General features: G+C 37.8%; 3 protein-coding genes and 1 long non-coding RNA gene across 7 annotated transcripts; 1 reads left to right on the top strand and 3 right to left on the bottom strand.

Moving 5' to 3' along the window:
- Positions 1–806: 806 nt before the first annotated feature.
- LOC306857910 (ADP-ribosylation factor-like protein 4D) lies at positions 807–4901 on the bottom strand. Its single transcript, XM_079398180.1, has 2 exons — positions 4310–4901; positions 807–3587 (listed from the first exon to the last, which is right to left on the bottom strand). Exon 2 carries the CDS (start codon positions 3454–3456, stop codon positions 2854–2856), a length of 603 nt encoding a protein of 200 aa, XP_079254306.1. The 5' UTR covers positions 3457–3587; positions 4310–4901; the 3' UTR covers positions 807–2853.
- Positions 4484–7403, top strand: LOC306857911. The gene is made up of 5 exons (XR_013783150.1): positions 4484–5799; positions 6211–6301; positions 6388–6473; positions 6614–6669; positions 7075–7403. It is a non-coding gene; the product is annotated as an uncharacterized lncRNA (long non-coding RNA).
- On the bottom strand, positions 7139–10487 carry LOC306857909 (transmembrane protein 106B-like). Of its 3 annotated transcripts, XM_079398177.1 has the most exons (9): positions 10318–10474; positions 9786–9837; positions 9536–9663; positions 9346–9409; positions 9077–9230; positions 8833–8973; positions 8634–8677; positions 8446–8499; positions 7139–7583 (listed from the first exon to the last, which is right to left on the bottom strand). In XM_079398177.1, exons 2-9 carry the CDS (start codon positions 9812–9814, stop codon positions 7469–7471), a joined length of 729 nt encoding a protein of 242 aa, XP_079254303.1. In that variant the 5' UTR covers positions 9815–9837; positions 10318–10474; the 3' UTR covers positions 7139–7468. The 3 variants fall into 3 exon arrangements, with proteins under 3 accessions (XP_079254303.1, XP_079254304.1, XP_079254305.1); XM_079398178.1 differs by lacking the exon at positions 9786–9837 and having other exon boundaries at positions 10318–10487; XM_079398179.1 differs by lacking the exon at positions 9786–9837 and having other exon boundaries at positions 9536–9705; positions 10318–10471.
- Positions 10488–11051: 564 nt separating this feature from the next.
- Positions 11052–21208, bottom strand: LOC306858045 (next to BRCA1 gene 1 protein-like). 2 transcript variants are annotated; one of them, XM_079398405.1, is made up of 21 exons: positions 20975–21208; positions 20517–20579; positions 20306–20324; positions 20165–20187; positions 19830–20012; positions 19567–19644; positions 19192–19406; positions 18237–18356; positions 17622–17873; positions 17213–17372; positions 16878–17123; positions 16631–16753; positions 16467–16542; positions 16248–16358; positions 14908–15084; positions 14659–14790; positions 14029–14473; positions 13824–13906; positions 13198–13264; positions 12640–12742; positions 11053–11959 (listed from the first exon to the last, which is right to left on the bottom strand). In XM_079398405.1, the coding sequence occupies exons 1-21, from the start codon at positions 21074–21076 to the stop codon at positions 11780–11782; spliced, it is 2958 nt and encodes a 985-aa protein (XP_079254531.1). In that variant the 5' UTR covers positions 21077–21208; the 3' UTR covers positions 11053–11779. The 2 variants fall into 2 exon arrangements, with proteins under 2 accessions (XP_079254532.1, XP_079254531.1); XM_079398406.1 differs by lacking the exon at positions 16248–16358 and having other exon boundaries at positions 11052–11959.
- Between the last annotated feature and the right edge of the window lies 1 nt (position 21209).

Raw genomic sequence — 21209 nt, 5'->3', positions numbered from 1 at the left:
AGGCTCCCTTACCTTACTTGGGTCCGTGTCAAAAACACGTCGACGGATCATTTCACAAACATCCAGATCCTTAGGGCGTTAGACACAAAAGTCACGGAATATGTTTAAATAATGTTTTTTCATATTGACAATCTGTTGGACAGATTTGAAAAAACGGGTTGTTTTCAAATGATCATTCCTTAACATGTTTTATTTCAGAAGCCATCTAAGCCTCTCTATTTATTGTGCTCAATGTGTTGGGGTAGAGGGGGCCAAAACCCCATAGTTATTTAGTTATTGATAACCGCGATTAAAATATTTACTTAAAGTACTCTACACCACAGATATACACTTCCATTCAAAGGTCTTGGGGTGGGTATTTAGCTCACCAAGGCTGATAAAAAATACAGTAAAAAGAGTAATATTGTAGAATATTATTAGAATTTAAAATAACTATTTTAAATTTTGATATATTTTAAAATGTATTCTTGTGATGGCAAATCTACATTATCAGCTGCCATAACTCATAACATTTTACAGTGTCACATGATCTTTCAGTAATCATAGTAAGCTGATTTGGTGCTCAAGAAACATTTCTTATTATTATCAATGTTGAAAACAGTTGTGCTGCTTAATGTTTTTTGTGGAAACCGTGATATTTTTCAGTATTCTTTGATGAATAGAAGGTTCAAAAGAACCGATTGTTTTTTTGTAACCAACTTTTGACCAATTTTTTGCTAAATCACTGCTAAATGAAAAGTGTTACCTTTTTTTTCCAATACATTTAAAACATAAAACATCTACAAGTTGTTGTTTGCTTTTTTATTACAGGTAAGTTTAGTGAAAAAATATATTGTGATTTTTTTTTTTTTATTATGATTTTATTACACATAAGCCACAGTGTAATAACCCTGACAGTGATTCAAGCAGCAGAAGAACATCAGATTGCAACAATGTGACATCATGCATGGCTGACTGGAGGGGACATGAACAATTTAAGAATGCTTTGGAACAGCTCTTTGTTACATAAGACTTTTTCAGAGCCTTGATGCTTTTTAAGGATATCTTAACCTAAAATGCTGTTTTTTTTCAAGACTCAAATCCACTTCATTGTAGTAAAATATTTAAACAAACATTTACATAATTCCGGCTTCTCAGAGAGGATTACTGTTTGTCTTCAGCTTAAGAGGACAGTGCCACTTCTTAATTAACCAGCTCAGCAGGGTGACTTGCCGCATTCTTAAGATAACATTGAGAGAACCAGTTAGGCGAAATGCCACTGAAACCAGGTCTGTCACGACATTTGGCTTGGTCTTCAGAGCTCCACCTACATGATGACACTCGTGGTGTATTGACAACCAGAGGTCGTGGATCAGAAACCTTGACAAGTATCTGTTTTCTGAGGTGGAGGCAGGGTGTAGACCACTGAGATCAATAAAATCTTTAACATTTAACTTGGTGGTATCCCTTTCAGCACAGCAGATGCAAATTGGATATCGATGGATGAATTTCAGTCTATTTTAGTCCATTGTGTGGAAAAGCAGGCACTGCCACTGAAATGTAACACATATAATGTTGGAAAAACACACAAGTTATATAGTATAACAAATATTTTAATCCTAAACGAATTATCAAAGTGGCAAATTACGTATCATCCTGTCAGAGGCCTAGAGGTCTTATTAAGTTACTACATTCACTGATCTCATAAGACCGTTTCAGTCTCCTCATGCAATAAACCCAGAGCACCAATTAATCCAATCAGAGCAGCTGCTTCACTGGGAAGCTGATAGCAAAGTAAATAGATTTGTCTGTGCAATGGACATTCAAAAACCATTTGCTCTCTTAAAACAATGCAAACCCCAAAAGAATACTACATTTGCCTCTGCAGCATTAAAAATGATCACCCGCTGTCCGTTTTGTGTGCCTTTGACTCTATTTACATACATCTCACTTTGGTTGTTTAATAAATCTTGTGTATCGTGTCTGCAAATGTGATATAATGTTTTGCTTCCGCCCGTTTCTAGACTCTATAAGGCTATAACACCAAGGTTACATCAAACAATGTTCTTTCAGCATCAATGCATTTCCTGTGGGATGCTCTCCCTGAACACAGATGACATCATCATGAGCGCCTGCTCTATTAATAGTTTAATAGGGGCAGTTTTTTGTTTCATCACAGTGAATTAAAACCTTATGTCGTATATATTAGTGTGATTTTATGTTGTCAAGGCTATCAGCACATACAGAGCAGGATCAGGTAACATCAAATAAATTATCATTAATATGATTATCATATCAGCAAATACCATTCAGCCTCAGGTATAAAAGATATGGCTTCTGAAACACTGACTGTGTCAAAGCAGTCTATAATTTATTAATTCTACAGCATTACAAAAACTATTTACAGCATGTAAAAACAAAACGTAGATCTGTGAAGAGTGAATCTCAGTGATTCGCTTCAGACTTCAGTTTCACAACTAGCATAGTGTGAACATTTATATGGCCTTTTATTATATCGGCACTGGCAATCAACTTAACGTTTGTGGAAAAAATGATGTCTGAAGTCTGGTGAAAATGTTGCCAAGCTATAATTTAGTCTCTTTCTTGCTTGAAAAAAGAAAAAAGGCAAGGACCGTAGGCTTATATTCTGCTGAAACTACAGCCTATCAATGCTATCGCATTTTCCTTGATTACAAAGGGGAGCTGCACAGCAATTACTAGGCATGGAAGAAAGCAGTTCAATACTGTGTGACACATAAAGGTCAAATCTGTTTTCTCCTGACCACTGGGCCATCTGGAGCATTTCCTTCATTCAGGGATTCGATGCAAAATCCTACAACCGAAGAGCTTCACAAATATGCTGTCCCGTTCAGCTCATCTTTTTTTCTTGCTGTGCTTCACCATTTTCTTTCGTTTGAGGATCATATCATACAGTTTTTCCAAACCCGGCTGTAATCCCTGCCCGTCGACCGCACTGCATCCTTGCACATGGTGCAGGGTGGAGGCACTCAGTTCATGTACAGCCAAAACCTTCTCCACGTCAGAAACAGGCAGCGCAACTGGAAGGTCCTGTTTGTTAGCCAACACCAGAACTGGCACTCCTTGGTTCTCTGATGTGCGTGTGATCTTGTGCAGCTCCACCTTAGCCTCCTCCATGCGCTCCACCTCCGTGGAGTCCACTACAAAGACCATGCCGTCTGTGCGCCGCGTGTAGGACTTCCACAAAGGCCGAAGCTTCTCCTGACCACCCACATCCCACACCTGGAAGGTAATGGCACGGCCATTTCCCACAGGAACTTTAATCTTCTCAGTGTTAAATCCCTTGGTTGGGATAGTTTCAACAAATTCCTTCAGCTTCAGTCTGTAGAGAAGCGAGGTTTTGCCTGCAGAGTCCAAACCAATGACCACAACGTGAAGGGACTGGAAGTTAGGCAGGAATGGTGTATTGGGGGCAATCTCTGTCAACTGATTTCCCATGGCAACTTGGTTTTCGCACCCTCTTGTAAGGAGAAGTAGATTTGTCTAAGTGTTTGGCATTTGCACCTACTTCAAAGGTACTGCAGACAGACAGACAGAGGTGCTGTAAGATCGGAGGCACCGTGTGGAACCTAATTAAAGAGAAACAAAAGCTGATTATCATCACAGACATGGAAGTTATTTACAATTTAACCAGATTTGCCTTACAACAAAAGCAGACGAAAAGTATTTAGTTCTATATGATAAAAAAATCTCTAAATTAAATTAGCAAAAAGGCTTTGGTGTCATATTAACAATAGCTCACTGAAAGGCTCAAATTAAAATTTACAAAAAAATAAATAATAATAATAATTTATTTCTAAGTAAAGACTGTCTGTAATTGAGAACCTAGAGGTTGCTCTGTATGCTTACTTCCAGCACCAAATCCTCTTAACAATCTAAACAGAAATAGATTTTAAAAAGAAAATGTTATCTTTGTTATCTTTATTTTACCTGTTTAGGAGACAGATATCAACATTAGATGTTGTCTTATCAGATAGTTTCTAACAAAACTGAGAGAACCAGATTTGAACATGTCTATTATAATTTTCTATACTGCACCTGATTTATTACATTTTTACGCATATAGTTAAATGGAAATTATATCAACGTCCAAGTAATATTACCACAACTATCAAAACTATGAAATCTGCCACCCTGCAGCATTTAAAGTTGAAATAGTAAAATCCTATTCGAAACCAGATGAAAAAGATTACAGACTGTAAGTTAAAATCAAAAACAGCTTTGTCGAGTAAATTCAGAAGGAAAGCCTCGCTTGTAAAATTATGTGAACATGTAACGTTACATCACTTACCTAAGGTGTTTATCTTCTAATAGGCATCGTTTCCATTTCTCACTTTAAAAACTTAGGCGACCAGTAATCCAAACGACTCAAAACAATGATCATTTTTCCAGAGTCGCTCTTCCCTCCGACAGCAGTGCCCTCAGAGATGAAAGTGGAGTTGAGCTCAAGATCCAGTACAACAATCCCCGCATGTGACGTCAGGCGAGCCCCCCATGCCTCCCTCGAAGCTCCCTCTAGTGTTTGATCGTTTGGCGTCCGTACCGTCCTGTACCTCTCTGTACCGGCGAGATATCCAAAGACAAGTCGTGTTTGTTTCCTGCCCGAACATCACCTCTCTGTGGCGAGCCGGAGGCATCGAAACTACCGAGTCGGAGATCTGGGGGCGTATTACAGAAAGATTCTTATCTTAGGTCTTATCTTAAGATGTGATATGTTAAATTAGGATTTTTCGCAAACTCGTATTACAGAAGCAAATCTTAACTTGATTTGGGATTCTTATCCTATCTTACAAAATAGTATCTTATCTCTAGTTAGGAAATCTTAAATGGCATAATCAAGCTCGGCAATCCACTCTCAGGTCTGTTACCAAGCAACCAACTCTGCTGATGAGGTAAACAAAAGCTACGTCACACGCGAAAAAAAAAAAGCCGTAAGGCATTAGTGACTTCAGGGGCGCATTACAGAAAGATCCTAACTTAAAAGCTTATCTTATCTGTTTGGTGACCATGGTAATTTCAGTTAGGACCACATTTAGGACAAAATCTTATCTTAACTAAAGATAGGAAAGGGGTATTACAGAAACCTCCTAACTTGACAAAAAACCCTAAAAACCGTCTTAACTTTAGGACAACCCCACAGCTGTCCTAACTTCACAATTATTTGAAAGCTAACTGGAAAAACGCTTACAACTGTGCTGTCCGACAATGGTATTACATTTATTAATAGTTGAAAATTAAGAACTAAGATGTTAATAAATAAAAGAAAACCGATAGAATAGAAAAAGAATAGAGCAAGCTAGTGTTAGAGGCCTTTTTTGCTTTTGTTAAAAAGAAAACAAATAGAATACAAAAAGATTAGAAAAGCTAGATTTAGTTGTGTGTCAGAAAGTGTTACAGAAGTCAAAAATCACTTTTTTATAGATTTAGACGGCACAAAAATATATTTGAACACTACCAAGTCGGATATATATTGTATCTTTTTGTCTGTGCACGCAGAGCGCGCGTTTTTTAAAGTAACGTTATTTATATATATGTTGCAAGTGTACCTTACGAGGTATTACAGACTTTTAAATCAACTCTGCTAATTTTAAGAGTGTTTTAATGAATGTTTGTCATTTGAAATACTAATAATAAACAATGAAATGACGTAACATGCGCTACAGAGGGACTGTGTTACGTCAGCACGTTGTTATGACTGAGCGTTGCTAGGAAACCAGCAAAGCCGTCACCGTCAGAGGAGGACGCAGAGCTCGGTGTGGATCTGCAGAACATCAGAACTTGGTAAATTGTGTCCACTGCTCTGCAAATGAGCTTTTCTTGGCATTTTGTTAAGAACTTATATCATCTAGTGTAGTTTGTCTTAAATAAGGACAAACTGTTGCATGCTTTTACTTTGCCTGTTACATGTGTTGTACCGGTATCAGACTTGCACTAGATGAATGGCACAGGACAGGACTAATAAATGTTATACTACAATTCTAAAACTGCAATGTTACATTATGGTTTGTTTACCTTATTGCTTATAGGCTACAGCCTTTGTCAATTCTGACCTGTAATGTCATTTATGAGCAGCTAAGTGTTTATTTCTTTATAAGTGTCATGACAAAGGAAACATCTCAGCATCTGGGTTTGAATTTCATTAATCAGGAAATGGTCTCAGGTTACTTCACATTGACTTGGTCTCTCTTACAGGCCAGCGGGTGGTGTAACATGTCAGCCATGCACTGGGAGGCCCGTCGCCGTCAGCAGGTGCTGGACCGCAGATTATCTGCTAGTTATACAGGTGCCCATGTTAAAAATCATAATTGTGTGTGTGTGTGTATATATATATATATATATATATAACATGGATTTGTATTGCTTTTTTAGGAAGGCAACCAAGATATAAAAGAAAGAAGCGTCTAAGGCACCTATGACACCCTGTGAACCTGCAGGGTCCAGTGAGGACCCTCTAGGTAAAGCGCCTCAAAATAACAGGTCATTGCATATAGTTGAAAACACTTAAGAGGTGACTGAATTTGAATGATTAAAAAACAAAGTTAACAATAAAATATGGAATCCTAATCAGTGTAAACATATTATTTGTGTTCTTTAGAGGCTGACAAGCAATGCATTTGCAAGTGTCATGCCAAGATGAACAAAAGATACACAGTAAGTACATCACTGCATCATTTTAGAGAGATTGCAGTAGCTAAATTTAAACATGTTTAACCCGTTTCTATAATGTATCAATGAGATTCAACAATTCCAGTGGTGGGCATTATCTATTTAAATATTTACACTCTAAAAAATGCTGGGTGAATATTGGACAGAACATATGCTGGGTTATTTTTAACCAACAGTTGGGTTAAATGTTTAACCCAACCTTCTGGGCAGCAACCCAATCGCTGGGTTCGCCCATATTTTACCCAGTGCTGGGTTGTATTTAAATCAGCAATTTTTTTTTACAGTGCATTATATGGCAATATATAATATCACAGTGAATAATTAAAGAGCTTATAATGTGGAGATGATCCAGAAAAAGCAGCATCTACATGTGTGCTTAATTTGCTCTAGTCTCTGCAGCAATGGTGAAGATGAAGGCCAGACTACTGGATAGCACCAACTCCAATATCAATATGCATTTCATCGAAAACCAGACTTTATTGTTGGGTTTAATAATCCTAATGTAGGTCATTTAATGTGCAATTTCGTGTTGTGCAAATTTTAAAACATTTATATCATGTAAACAATAGCAAATCAACAAACAAGGAAAGTGGTCTACATTAATAACGCAAATTCATTGTTCCAGTGATATTTACATTGTATCATATGTTACTGTCATTATTGTCAAAAACCATTTAAATGTACTGTAGTAAACTATAACATAAAATCACATCTTTTTGAAAGCAGCCTATTCTGATTTTTATAACATCGGCATTCATGGTCATACATTGGCAACGGTTTTGTCTCAAAGCAGAGGAAAGTGATGAGGCATAGTTGAATTCACTCCACAGTCAATATACTCATAGGCATCTGTAGACATCTGCTCTGAATGGGACAGGTAGGAGACTTTGATAGTCAGTCTGTGAAGAACACAAACAATTTTACTTTAAATAATCAAAATATAAGCATCAAATTAGCATATTAGAATTATTTCTGAAGGATCATGTGGCACTGAAGACTAGAGTAATGGCTGCTGAAATTTCAGCTTTTGCCATCACATGAATAAAATGGACAGGAGTGGCTTTAAACTGACCCTTTAAACTTTAAACTTGAACATTTATATATTTTACTATGGGCATGTACTGTTTTGTGTCATGCACTTTATAACCTATAAAAATGTCAATATAGACCAAAGTGCACAAAGTTACATAAATACAGTAACTTTGGCTTGTGAGGTTTAAAACAGCCTCTGCAAATTTCTTGGCTGTTGAGGCCCTCTAGTGGTCTTCATTCCCCTGCTTGAAATCCAACACTGACAAGCACAAGCTAACTGTATATCAGTCATGATTACAAGCATGTGTCATGCCAAGATGAACATTCCTGCATATTTCTTTAGACAGACTGCAGTGGCTAAATGTAAACTTGTTTAACCTGTTCCTATACTGGATCAGTAAGATTCAACAGATCTAGTGACAAGATACTACCTATGTAAATATTTAACTTTACATGGAGTATAGACTATTTAACTGTAGAACGGTTTTATTTTGTCCAGACCCTCTATATGCCAATGTACAATATCAGTGACTGTTGACAGTTTTGTCAAACATGATTTAACATTACATGTGCACTGAAATACAAGTCTTTTGTTGAATAAATGCTAATAGTGAATAGCATTAGATACAAGACGTCAACAAATGCTGACCAGTGTTCAGTGATTCAGTCAAAAAGCATGCTAACAGAAATCTTAAAATAAAGCTGCATGAGATAAAAATAAATACTTACTGCAAATGCAAGAATAAGGTGTGAATCTGAAGGGAATGTGACTTGCAATAATTACTGTGAAAGCAACAGACATTAAAGAAAGTTATTCTAGTTCATGTCATGTACATTGTGATTAAAATGGAAAACAGTACATTATGATTAAAATACCTTATTGATAAGACATAGATATTGATTGAAATATGACTTACTTAAGGCCAGAGTCATCAATAACAATGTCAGCTATAACTTTAATCTGAAAGATGAATGACATCTTTATTTTAGATTTGTTGATTGTCAGGATTAGAAACTTTAAAGAAAATGTTCTTCCTAGATTTCAGATGCCTTGTGTTACGCATCTGAGAAAATAGAATAATGCTTTATGTTATACAAGTCTGCAAAAAGTGTTACCGTTTTCTGTGATCGAGGAGACAGTATGGTGACATTGGGCAACTTCTTGTTGCCTACCACCGTCTCGAAAATGAATGATTGGACACTAAGATTCTGAGCTGTGATACTGACAAAGTTTTGGTTGGTAAGGTTCATTTCGTGCTGAAGAATGGATAATATGGACAGAGGATTACAAGTTTTGTACAAAAATAAATACGCTGCAATTCATCAGAGAAATTTTAGTGTGTCCTTTATACTCACTTACCGTGATCACCATTTTTACTGTATCTGGAGTGAAATAGACCATAGATGACTTTAGTTCTACTGATGACATATCCATACTCCGTGGGAAGAGGAAAAACAGGATCAGGGAGCAGATCAAGAGGCAAAGCCCCACTGATATAAACACATACAGCTTCCTGTGGGACATAAAACCAGGTTGTACATCATTTTGAGAAAACAGACATTACATTTCATTAATCCCTGAGACTGAAAATTACAGAAGTATAGTCTGCTTGTCATAGTGATACTGACGTGTGGTGAGGTTTCAGCCTTTGGTCGCTGCAAGGAATGACTGCCACAAGTTGGTTTTCCTGACCTGAGGATGTCGAGATAAAATGGACAGAATAAGGGTGAGTGTGTTTAAAAGCTGAAACTACAAATGAAATGTAATTTGCAACCAATAATAAGAAAATACAGTTGCTTAATGTCAACTGAAACTTGCCTCTCGGTATGCGTCCTGTGCCCTGGCAGGTAGGACATGGATCGGTCTGTCCTTCACCATTGATGGTGCCATAGTCCAACCATTTGGAAAGCCTCCGCGTCTCTCCATTATTTTTCTTGGACATAATGCTGTACGATAAACAGTAAGAGAGCTTCACTAAGGTTTGTCTGCTGTAGGTACGAAATTGCAAAGAAAGTCATTTCCTTAAGGTTAGAGTGAAAGCGAGTGTATTGTACTAGTTATACATTACAGTAATGAACCAAACTGTCTCCAGAACATCCATTGTAGGTCACACTGTAAAGCTACAGTAAAACAGTAAAATGACCCCAAATGAACAATAAAGCTCCACAACAATAAAACTCCAAAGATCGTTATGAATCAAAGTTTCATGATGTGATCAAAGACCTTAAATGGCACAGTTTCCGTGACATTTAGAATTTTTATATATTCTAAATGTGATAAATAAAGGTGATGGAATTTTAAAGTTGGCCAAGTTAATTCATCAACCTGTAAAACTGCAAAACAACTTGAGTGTGCTCGCCTAGAAAGCATTTATAACAATTCAAGCTGACTACAAACGCGTCTAGATAGGCAACATTTATGCTTGTAAAACAAAGTCATATGAAAAACTAACACCATTTTAAGAAAGATACAAGTGTACTCGCAATGTTAGACCGGTTTGGCTGTTTTAAATCACAAAAGACTGGGCGAATTGTCACTTCTCGTGTCATAACATTAATAAATGCGTTTGTCAGATCTCTACAAAGCACTTTTCCACCTACCGTTAATTCATCGAAACATTCTTGTTTGATTTCTCGCTTTACTCTTTCCCGCAGACTAATGTAATTTGTTTCGTGAGTTACTGAAGACAACACACGCAAGTTTTCTTCAAGACTCGTGTGTGAATTTAGCTAACGTTACTTCCCTCTTTGATTCTCTTCAGCTTTGTGGTGTCGCCATCTGCTGCTCATAATGGATACTGCGTGTTTATGGACAACCCTTAGAGACTACAGTATTTTGCAGGGAATTGCATACATTGGAATTATTATATTGGAATTAGTGTCAAACCTTTGTAGATGTTTTCTAAATGTGTTGTGTGAAAAAAATAAATTTAAAATATTAAAAGAGAAGTGAAATTTAATTGTTTATTTTCTAGACAAAAAATCCTAAAGGACTCCTATTAGAGCTTCTTCTTCCAGTACAATATACAGTAGAGTATTCGGTTACAGAATCCAGAAGGCTCTGGGAATCAAAGTTTTTGGCTATCATTTTACAATCAACAGAAATACCAAAAACAAAATATTGGGGGTTGGGGAATCTGTGCTCAGTTCCTTCTCATAGGGGGAAGCTGACTAAAGGAGTAACTATTTTAACTTTTAGAACATTCCGTTGTTTCAGCATGTCAGATGCGTGCGTGTACATTAACCAAACATAGGTTTTGCTGATTGGGGTGATTTTTACAATAGCAAGAAGATTCATGCTTATGCAATGCAAATAACGCAAAACACAGAGAAATTATAATGGAATGTTTTTTATTCACTGTGTTGGACACAAAAAGCCATGTTGATAAGCCTTCAGTTCATAGTAATACATTGCACATGAAGATGACAAAGATGGTGCCTAGCAAAAACCCTTGACCAATCAATCACTGGTTGTGTTAAGCATGACTAAAGCACTTATTGCACATTCCTATAAGTTTGGCAGCCCAACACCTTAGTGTGACATATGAATTAGTGTGATTTCAAATAAGATATACAAATATAGAGGTCACAGTGACAAATAACAAAATCAGTACAGGCTTTTCTATTTATATCTTTCCTCTGAGAGGGAAAAGTGCTCAAACAAACCAAAACCCTCTGGGTATTGTCTCAAATTTATCATCTTATCTAATCAAGCAGTACAAAAGATACCTGAAGCCTAGCTAACAACAGTCTATACGTGTTAGTAGGGCACACGCACTGAATAAAGAAAGCATTAAGACTGCCTAATAAACCTTATGTTGTTTCCCCATTCATAATGTCCTATATAAACATAAACTAAAATTTTACAATCAAGTAATTGCATCATTGCAGCTATGGTCAGTTATAGCGATACAGTTCTCTTTTTCGAGAGTCCAAACTATGTCTCTAACAAAACAACATCAGAGATCATTTCATCATCACCCCACTCCTGTTCTAACAGAATGCTGCAACTCGATGAAATCATTTACAATTCTTACACTTTATTGAGGTTGCTCGGTGCTTCCTAATGTCTTGAGATGTGCCATTCGCTGTCGGTCAACTGCACCAGCTCGTTGACCACATCAAGCAAATTGTAGTGATGTTTCCTCAGCAACCTTTGATTGAGCAGCTGGTTACTGAAACCCATCTCCTGCAGCACAGCCATCATGGAGGCATCCTCGCAGGCTGGGTCAACAGCAGGCCGCTGAAAGACAACCAAACCAAAGTTAGTATGTTAAAGGTCATTCAAATGCAGAAAATCCAGACTGGAGTACACAACGCATGATGCAACTACCATGATTCAGTATCTAAAACACAGGACCAACGTTTCGCATACAGTTGTTTTCTAGAAATATAAATTCTACTGTTCAAAAGTTTGGGGTCAGTAAAATTTTTCTGAAAGAAATTAAATTGATGAAAAGTGAAAAAGAAGACATTTATAATGTTACCAAATATTTCAATTTCAAATAAATGCTGTTCTTGCTGGAACTTTTTTATTCATCAAAGAATCCTGAAAATAAAAACATATCATGGTTTCCCTAAACATTTTAAGCATCACGACTCTTTTCAACATTGATAATAAGAAATGTTTCTTAAGCACTAAATCTGCATATTAGAATGATTTCTGAAGGATCATATGACACTGAAAACTGGAGTAATGGCTGCTGAAAATTCACAGGAATAAATGTAATTATATTTCACAATATTACAGTTTTTTGTTCATTTTTGATCAATAAAGCCTTGGTGAGCATAAAAACTTATTTTAGAAACATCTTGCCAACCCCAATCTTTTGGACAGTAGTGTAATAAAAAGAAAGTCACTATATGGTGGCTGTTTATGTTCTGGTCTAGTGTGTCGTGCATTGAGGAAGAAAAATATCTCACCTGTGCAGGTGTGCTCTGGCCAGTAAAGAGTGCTTTATAAGCAGAGGCAGCCACAGAGAGAGCTCCCTTCACCAGCCCCTCTGTCAGACCACCGTGACGTGCCCTGCAGAAGAGTAAAAACAGGAACAAAAGGTTGTCATAATAGTAGCGTGCCAAAAAAACAGAAGGACTAGAGACATTCATGAAACCGTCAAAACTAGATGAGAAACAGCTAAGTGAACATCCATAACTTGACCTAACTGTGCAAAATGATGTGCATATTTAAAGATATTTTTTATATTTAAAACAAAAGGTGTTATGTTAACCATACTATATGACAACAAATAAAACAGCTGTGGTCAACCACAGGAAACACTGTCTGCAGAGCTTCTCTTCTGCTGCATTCAAGCTTTCAGCTTGAGGAAAAAAGTGTTTTAAAAACTACATTATGTAGATATTCAAAACCTGATCTTTCTCCCTGAAATATATGCATCCTGAACTAAATAGTATAATGTGATGCCTGAAATGCATGTAAGCAGAACAACAGCTCAAAAGGATGACCTCACTGTGTTGTTTTACCTGAGATCCTGGGAGCCGCAGGTCTCAAAGGCACTAACAGGGGCCTCTAAATGAACTGATCTGCAACCTAGGGCAAAGAAAAGATATGCAATTCTGTCACACTTTTCTTTTTTTTCAATGGCTCAAAGCTACATAACTAGTTTAGCTATACAACATTTAGTTAAAATGTCAAAGACAGGCTTAATGACTTTTTGAATAAAACAAGGTACAAAACTAAAAACATATATGCCATCTATAATAATAATAATAATAAATATTTAATAATTAAATAATAATTTTTTCCATCTCTTTGAATATATATTTTTAAATTGCATTTATAGCTTTTTCTTGGTTAATTCTTCATACCTCCTCACACTTTAAAACCTTTTAACCTAAAAATGCTTGACACTACTTCCAAAACAATAATTTCACACACACACACACACACACCAAAAACTAATAATAAAAACAATAAATAAATAAAAAAGTAATTAGAAACTATGTTTATATTTATTTAGTTATTTATTTAAAAATAAACATTTTCAGCCAAAATTATAACATTGTATGATGTTATCATTTGATTGATACTTTTTTTTTTTTTTCTTCACACAACTGACAGCACAAGTCTAGCAGACATGGAAACTTACCACTTGAGTCATCGTCAGGTTGACACGAGGTGTTGTCTTCAGAGGCCCCTGGTCCTGACTCAAGATCATGAGATCTCACTGATCTGCAAAAGAATCATGAAGTGATTAAAACAAATTAAAGTCGGTGCATAATAATATATTGCATTCACTCTATATTGTTAATTAGTTAAAAAATATTTTGTGGATTCTCTGAATATTTTTTAACCTGTGGGTTCGAAGAGATGGGGGTGGCGAAAGAGCTATGGGTGGAGGTACCATCTCTGGAATTAGAGGAGGAGTGTCCAGTATCTGAGAGGTGCAGAGCATCCGGTTCAGGCTGTTTTGAAGAGCTGGAACAGGGATGGGCTCCTCGTTTTCTCCTTCGGCCATACTCTGAATTTGCGGTACCTCTGGCTCGTTGGCAAGAGGGACTGCAGGCTGGGACATTGCTGAGCTATACATCGATTCTCCCAGGGGCCTGGAAGTATCGAAGCAATCAGGCAGGATGACAGTGTAGTCCTCCGATGAGGCAGAGGACACCTGGCTGCTCACCTCATCCCACTCTCCTGCTTCTTCCTCTTTTTCATGTCCCTTTTGTTCCACTTCCTCTTCATTCTCATCCTGTGCAGCTGGGTCGGTATAGAGGTTTTCATTTGAGCCAATCAATGCTTCTGAAAAGACAGTGAAAATAACCAAGAGTAAATTGAAAGAGGGAATAGCTCGAGCAGAAAAGGCATGTTTACTATTAGCAAGCCCAAGCGGAAGGGCACACTGCTTTCATAGTAACTGTTGCACTTTCAGTATGTCTAAGCGACAGTGACATTAAAAAAAAATAATAACGGAAGAACATGCACACCTGGCATGGCAGGTTCCTCTGTTATAACTGGCTTTGGCCCAGGGACTGGAGCCTCAGGCCTGTTTATGATTGCCAAAGATCTGTCGTTCTTCATCAGTAATGATCTCTCTTGAAAGCGAGCAGCATCATGAACTGTAAAATAATTAGAAGTTAAATTAGCAAAATGATAGTGGCATCTGAAATATCTATTGGATAAAAAAAACAAAGCACTGAGTTCTGCGAACACTAATACAGCAGACGGAAGCTCACCGTCATGCCTCCTCATGTTGGGCCGAGTCCTGCGTTGAGGCTTGCCCTCTGGTTCCTCCTCAAGAGTGAGAGAGCGAATCACAGTCTCGCACACAAACTGGGTCCCACTAATGTCTTCATCTCCTTCCTCATTGCCGGGAACATCCAGAAGTTCATTCTGTCTCTGAGGCTGCAACGCTAATAGAGAACAAGCCACATCAGTATCAATAACCTGTCCATGATTCATAAACAGATCATTTTAAATCTGGTTGTAAATTGTAAAAAAAACTAATCAGAGGTCATTTATCCTCCTGTTACATTGTTTGTGCTCATCTGTGAATTTTTAATACAAAAGTGAATGAGAAAAAAAAAAAAAAAGTGTAGTATCATTTGTTGGCAAAAGCACTTCTAAGTTCATTTTGAATTACTATTCAAAAGGTTGGGGTCAAGAAATTAATACTTAAAATTGATCAAAAGCAACAGTTAAGACACTCTTTTGTATTTTAAATAAATACTGTTCTTTTGTACCTTGTATAAATCAAATAATTCTGAAAAACCTTTCACATTTTCACAAAAATATTAAAGGGATAGTTGACCCAAAAATGAACATGGTCAGTAATTACTCACCCTCATGTCGTTCCAAACTCGTAAGACCTTCGTTCATCTTCGGAACACAAATTAAGATTTTTTATAATGAAATCAGAGACCTTTCTGACCCTGCATAGACAGCAACGCAACTGACACGTTCAAGGCCCAGAAAGGTAGTAAGGACATTGTTAAAATTGTCCATGTGACATCAGTGGTTCAACCTTTAATTTTATGAAGCTACGAGAATACTTGAAAAGAAAACAAAGAAGAACGAAGGTCTTACAGGTTTGGAACGACATGAGGGTGATTAATTAAGGACAGGTTTCATTTTTGGGTGAACTATCCCTTTAATCAGCACAAATATTCTCACCATTGATAATAAGAAATGTTTCTTGAGCACCAAATTAGCATTTTAGAAAGATTTCTAAAGCATCATGTGACAATTCATAAATTACATTTTAAAATATACTAAAACAGAAAGCAGTTATTTTAAACAGTAATATTTCACAATATTACAGTTTTTTTATTAAGTAAATGCAGCCATTATGGGCTTAAGAGACTTCTTTCGAAAGCATTCAAATCTCACTGACCCCAAACTTTTAAACAGTTTATACATCAAATACTGATTTCCGAGTTTATGAATAACAACTGAGTAACTTTAGTGCAGCTTTATAGGAACTATCTTGCTATTTAGACATTATTTAGATAATCTATATGGGTTGTTAGATGCAACTACAAATCAGTAATTCTAATTCTACATAAGATGCTCTAACCTTGACTTTTTTTCCTGCCTGAATGTCCAGCCTCGACTTTGCTTAACCCTGTTCTATGCTTTCCAAACAAGAGTCCATGATGAGGAAGTGGAGATACACAGGGGGTGATATCTGAGGAAATTACACAATTAAAAATGAGGCCAGACTAGATATGCACATGGCATTGAGGAGCAGACCCTGAGGAAATATTACATAATTGTGACCAGAATGAGGCCTTACCAGCTGGAGTGTTGGCTGGGACTTTCTCTAATTCTTGCACAATGTTTATATCCAGCAACTCAAAGGACAACAGATCCTGGAAAACAACAAGACTTTGGACATTAGTTAAGCACACATCATCAAACAAACAAAAGGTGGCGTCTTTGTGTCCGACAACGCACTACCTGTGCCGTCAGTAAGTCCACTGAAGGGATGTAGTATTCTCTCCGGGAGCTGGTGGAGGCTTCACAATCTCTGGTGCCTGACCAGAACATGCCATCTTTCCTCATTAGACAAAGATCGGTTCTCTATAAGATAAGATATTACAGTTTTTGATCTCAGGATCTACATACTGTTGTATTATTAACCCGTTAACCCTTAAAATGGCAATATTTGAAAACATTAAGGTACTGTGGTTTAAAGTTGACTCACCAGTGATTTGCTGCAATGGGTGGGTTTCTGCTCAGCACTTGGTACCACCACAATGCTACACCACACTCTAGGCCCAAACTGCACCCCGCAGTGTGCCAGGCGCCAGTGAGACGTGTAGGTGCCCTCCAGCAGGGGCGCCACAAACGCCACGCTCACCACACCGACCTGACCCGGCTGCAGAAAGGGCACTGCAACTTCTTTTTGCTCCCGTGATCCCAGGGTCAGGTTGCCCCACATAAATTTCAACTACAAAAGACACAACACACATGCAAACGCAGCCCACAACATGTGTGGAGACACATTCTTTTCAAGCTATGGTGAGTTTTAAAAAGTACCTTGGTATCCGAAGTCCAGCTGATGTTGCCAGTGTTCCTCATCTTCCAGTACTTGATGAACTTGGTGCCTGGCTCCAGACAAGTGCCATCTGGTAGATTCTCATCCAGAAACAAGGCAGTCATTGTGGGCACCAAGGTGGAGCAGGAGACCTTGGGACCCCTGGTTTGAGTGCACAGAGGATCGTCAGAACAGCTTTGTTTCAGCGTCTGTCTTTTCCTTGAAGCTCATATCAAAAAAAGTACAAAAAGGACGTAATACATAAAGGCAGCGGGTGCATTTTGAGGTAGTTCCATCCACTTGCCAGCGATAACTCAACTATAACAGACAATGTGATAATCTTGATAATGATTGTTCTGGGCTGGGTAGGGAGGTCAACCCAGCCCTGACCCCTCTCAGTGTGGCCCTTACTCTGGACTGGATGTTTGAGGGTCTGGGCACAGGGCCGGAGCTGGGGCTGATCCTGGGCCTAGAGATGTGCCGGGAGCGGGGGCAAGGCCCGAGCTGCTGGTCCCATTGGAGGCTCCACTCCACAGCAGGCCTCTCTTCTCCAGCCGCAGCTTCTTCTTGATCTCCTTCACCTCAGCCTTCAGCTGCCTCCGCTCAGCTTTCAGCTGCTGTCTCTCTGCCTTTCGCACCGTCCTGTCACCCCGCCTCAGAAACCTGAGAAGGAGCCAAAATTAATCAAATTCAATTAGCAAGTATAATTATATCTCTTAATACCATTCAGGCTAAGTAGAAGATACTAGGGCTGGAATCATTTCTTGATTCTGAGGCGCTGGGAATCAACATTTAATTCCAAATCGATGGAATTGATTCCATCAAAGGGAACTGACTCCTCTTTAATAGACTCCTTTTTCATTTTAGATTAGGTGAAGATGTTCTTCCCAAACAACAGTGAGGAATCAATTCTAGAGTTGATCTCAGAACCAGAAACTTGAATCAGATTGTTTCCTAAAATTTCTAATTTGAACAGCCCTAAAAAATGCACAACATCGTGCTGAACAAGTGTTTATTTTGGCTTGCCTGGGTTCCGGAGTAACTCCACGTTCAGGGACAGACAAAGGAGTCCTTGTTCTCTTTAGGTTGTGGCTGGGATCGTGTTTATGACTACATGGCTCACATAAGATGCAAGATGGACAAACACTGCACACAGAAGAAGGAAAATGTTTCATATCAAGCTTTACATTTGACAACCTGTAATTCAGTTTTTTTCAAATAGTGTCTGCTTATTAAATATTTTTACAGAGTGAAGGAGTGGATTGCAGATCTACAATGGCCCTCATTATAATGTTAATTATAATATTTCTTGAATAATTATTTATCACAGTTACGTTTATGCATGTTAGAAAATAAGTTGAATATGGCTTTAGTCTGCCTTGTTACTCTCTAAGAAGCTGATCTCATTGTGTGTGTGTAATTAACCATATTTGATGAGATTCAGGGCAGAGCCCGGCAACCTTGAAGTACAGATAAGTGTTCTCTGCGTATGTGTGTGAATGTCTATCTTTGCAGCTAGATGCAGAAAGAGAGCTCTAGGAAGAAATCATCATTTGCCATCACCCTATCAGATATACATCTCTGAAGAGACCTATTGCATCTGACCTCTGATCAATTGTCACCAAAATAATCACTAGAAGATATGCTTTGATTTTTACGTCCATGTGTGAAGATTTTCTAAGTTTATCTACCAACCAGAATCTTGCTTACCTATGTATACTATTGACGTAATTAGTGAACGTATATTAGTTAGAGTATAGCTATTGGTGTCTAGAACATGTACGCGGCCTACAAACTCCATCACGAGTGTTGAAGCTGACTTCTGCTGTTGAAACTGCAAACTATGTTCTTCACTAAATTTTTCTTTAATTTATCGCATCTCTGACTCCTGGACTTTGTTCATCATTCCTGGTCCTTGGGTTTTAACTGTTATTCCCCAACAAGAGTATCATTTGTAAGACAAGTTCTAGGACATTCTCACCTGCACTGATATCCTCCTCCAGTGGCTGGTCCTTTGCAACTACTGCAATTTGGAGTTGAGCTAGAGGCCCTTAGCGTGGTGGAGCTCGTAGCTTTCTGAGTGCCAGAGGTGCTTGGCTCCTCTGCAGGTGGATCTGAGGCTCTGTGTGTGCAACACTGACCAGAAAACTCACTACACATTCTGTCCACCACTTCCCTTACCACTTGATCTTTGAACTGCAAAGAAGATTGAGAACAATTTTGTAACAGACTGGACCGGATTCAACAGAAAGTAATGTGTTTATTATGAGATACTAGTTTCTCATGTTTTCTCAGGTGCGATTTCACTATTAAATGGAAAAATCCAAAGCACAATAATATTTTTAGAATACAGTACCCTGTCCATGTAGGATTTGAACCACGTTGGTACTGCTTCCTCCTCGGTTTTCATCCCTTTGTTTTCTTTGACCACAGCCTGTTTAAGAAACAACACCAGAAACAGGTTTTCTTGGTCTGAAACGATCTCAGCCTGCAATAAGGCCTGTCTATTAATATTCACAACATCTTTTTTAACATGATATGCATGAACTAATAAACAGCTAACACTATAAAGATAGCATATACTGTAGTAGTTTAATTACAAGACTGCAAACTGCATACCGAGTCCCGCTCAGGGGTCACCTGGGTCTCCTTGTCTGCCATCTTGACCCTTGCTCGATATGGCGGAGCTGGTCTAGGATCTATCCTTAGTTCTTTCGGTTCTGCCTTCACTGCACCACCCTCTGCCTGACCCTTCATCTTATAAACATTCATGTGTAGCTGGTTGGCCTGTTTAAATGCACTCTAAATGAAAAAAAATAAATCAGGACAACATTGTGTTAAAAGCCTGGGGATTTTATTTATGCATTTATTTATTTTGAATTATAATGATTATAGCATGGCTCAGCTTTGGCTTGTGCATCACACAAAAGAAAAAAAAAGATTGGTGTTCTTACCTTTAGAGCTTCTGTATATTCATCTGTGTTAATAACAACATAAAATAATAAATAATATAAACAATAATATTTTATATTCACTATGATATCAATATTTGAACACGACAGATAACATATATGATGACTGAATGCATTACATACCTTGACTGTTTATGCACACCTGTAAATATAAGAAGACAATATCAATAGAAGGACTCGAAATTTTCATTATAAAATTTATTTTTTTAGAACAATACTCAACCGGCTGTTGACAAACTCATACTTTACAAACTACAATCCATCAATGTAAAACTAAACAATCACAGATATATTCAAAATGATATAAACTCGTTATTAAATTATTATTATTTACCTCCTCGTTGTCCTCGTCAAAATATTTCACTTGAAAATGGCTCAAGCCGAATGTTGTTTTAATCTAGAAGTTATAAAAATGCACTAAGTCAGATAGCAATGTAAACAAACACCATAGGAACTGCAGACTTTGTTAAAGACATCGAAGAGTTACAAGCAGATTAGAGAGAAAATCGATATTCTCCAACGTTACTCTTTATTTATAAATCTGATTTATGGCCGAACACAAAGGTCAAGTACAAATGTTGCAATTTATATCACTAGGGTTTGTATAAAAGACCCAACTGTGATATATGTTAAGACATATCTGCTATATAATAGGATTAAATGTTTTGACTGAAGGTTAGCTGCTAAACGGTTAAAGTTTGTTTATGTAGGCCTCGGCTACGGCCTTCCAGGACCAAGAAATGTAAACGTCCCCACATAAACGCCACCCAGCAAGGCTTAATGACTCCTTACCCAGGCCTCCACAGTCTCCCACTGTGCTTTGTTCGAGTCCAAGACTGGAAATTTCTTCACGTTGCCCCTAAAGTTCACTTTGACAGTGACGGGGAGGTTCATGGTTGTTAGCCAGAGTCAACTAATGCGTTTGATGCGGGGATGTGAAGCTCTAAATGCCCGTGGTGGTGGTGGCAACACTGTCAAGACTTGTCTTTTGCGTCTTGTTTACATCGCTAGATTCGTACACGCCCCC

This window comes from Barbus barbus, assembly GCF_936440315.1.
Source record: "Barbus barbus genome assembly, chromosome: 38".
NCBI classification, from domain to species: Eukaryota; Metazoa; Chordata; class Actinopteri; order Cypriniformes; family Cyprinidae; genus Barbus; species Barbus barbus.
This window is presented reverse-complemented; position numbering and strand designations above follow the sequence as displayed.

Excerpts from the sequence above, each read along its gene's own strand:
- LOC306857909 (XM_079398177.1), bottom strand. The coding sequence starts at position 9,814 with ATGTTCTGGAGACAGTTTGGTTCATTACT. Across the intron at positions 9,410-9,535 it reads CACAGGACGCATACCGAGAG|GTCAGGAAAACCAACTTGTG; the intron begins GCAAGTTTCAGT and ends CGACATCCTCAG. Across the intron at positions 7,584-8,445 it reads ACCTTATTCTTGCATTTGCA|ACTGACTATCAAAGTCTCCT; the intron begins GTAAGTATTTAT and ends TGTTCTTCACAG.
- LOC306857910 (XM_079398180.1), bottom strand. The coding sequence starts at position 3,456 with ATGGGAAATCAGTTGACAGAGATTGCCCCCAATACACCATTCCTGCCT.
- LOC306858045 (XM_079398405.1), bottom strand. The coding sequence starts at position 21,076 with ATGAACCTCCCCGTCACTGTCAAAGTGAACTTTAGGGGCAACGTGAAG. Across the intron at positions 19,407-19,566 it reads TCAAATCCTACATGGACAGG|TTCAAAGATCAAGTGGTAAG; the intron begins GTACTGTATTCT and ends TCTTCTTTGCAG. Across the intron at positions 17,124-17,212 it reads GCTGGACTTCGGATACCAAG|TTGAAATTTATGTGGGGCAA; the intron begins GTACTTTTTAAA and ends TGTCTTTTGTAG.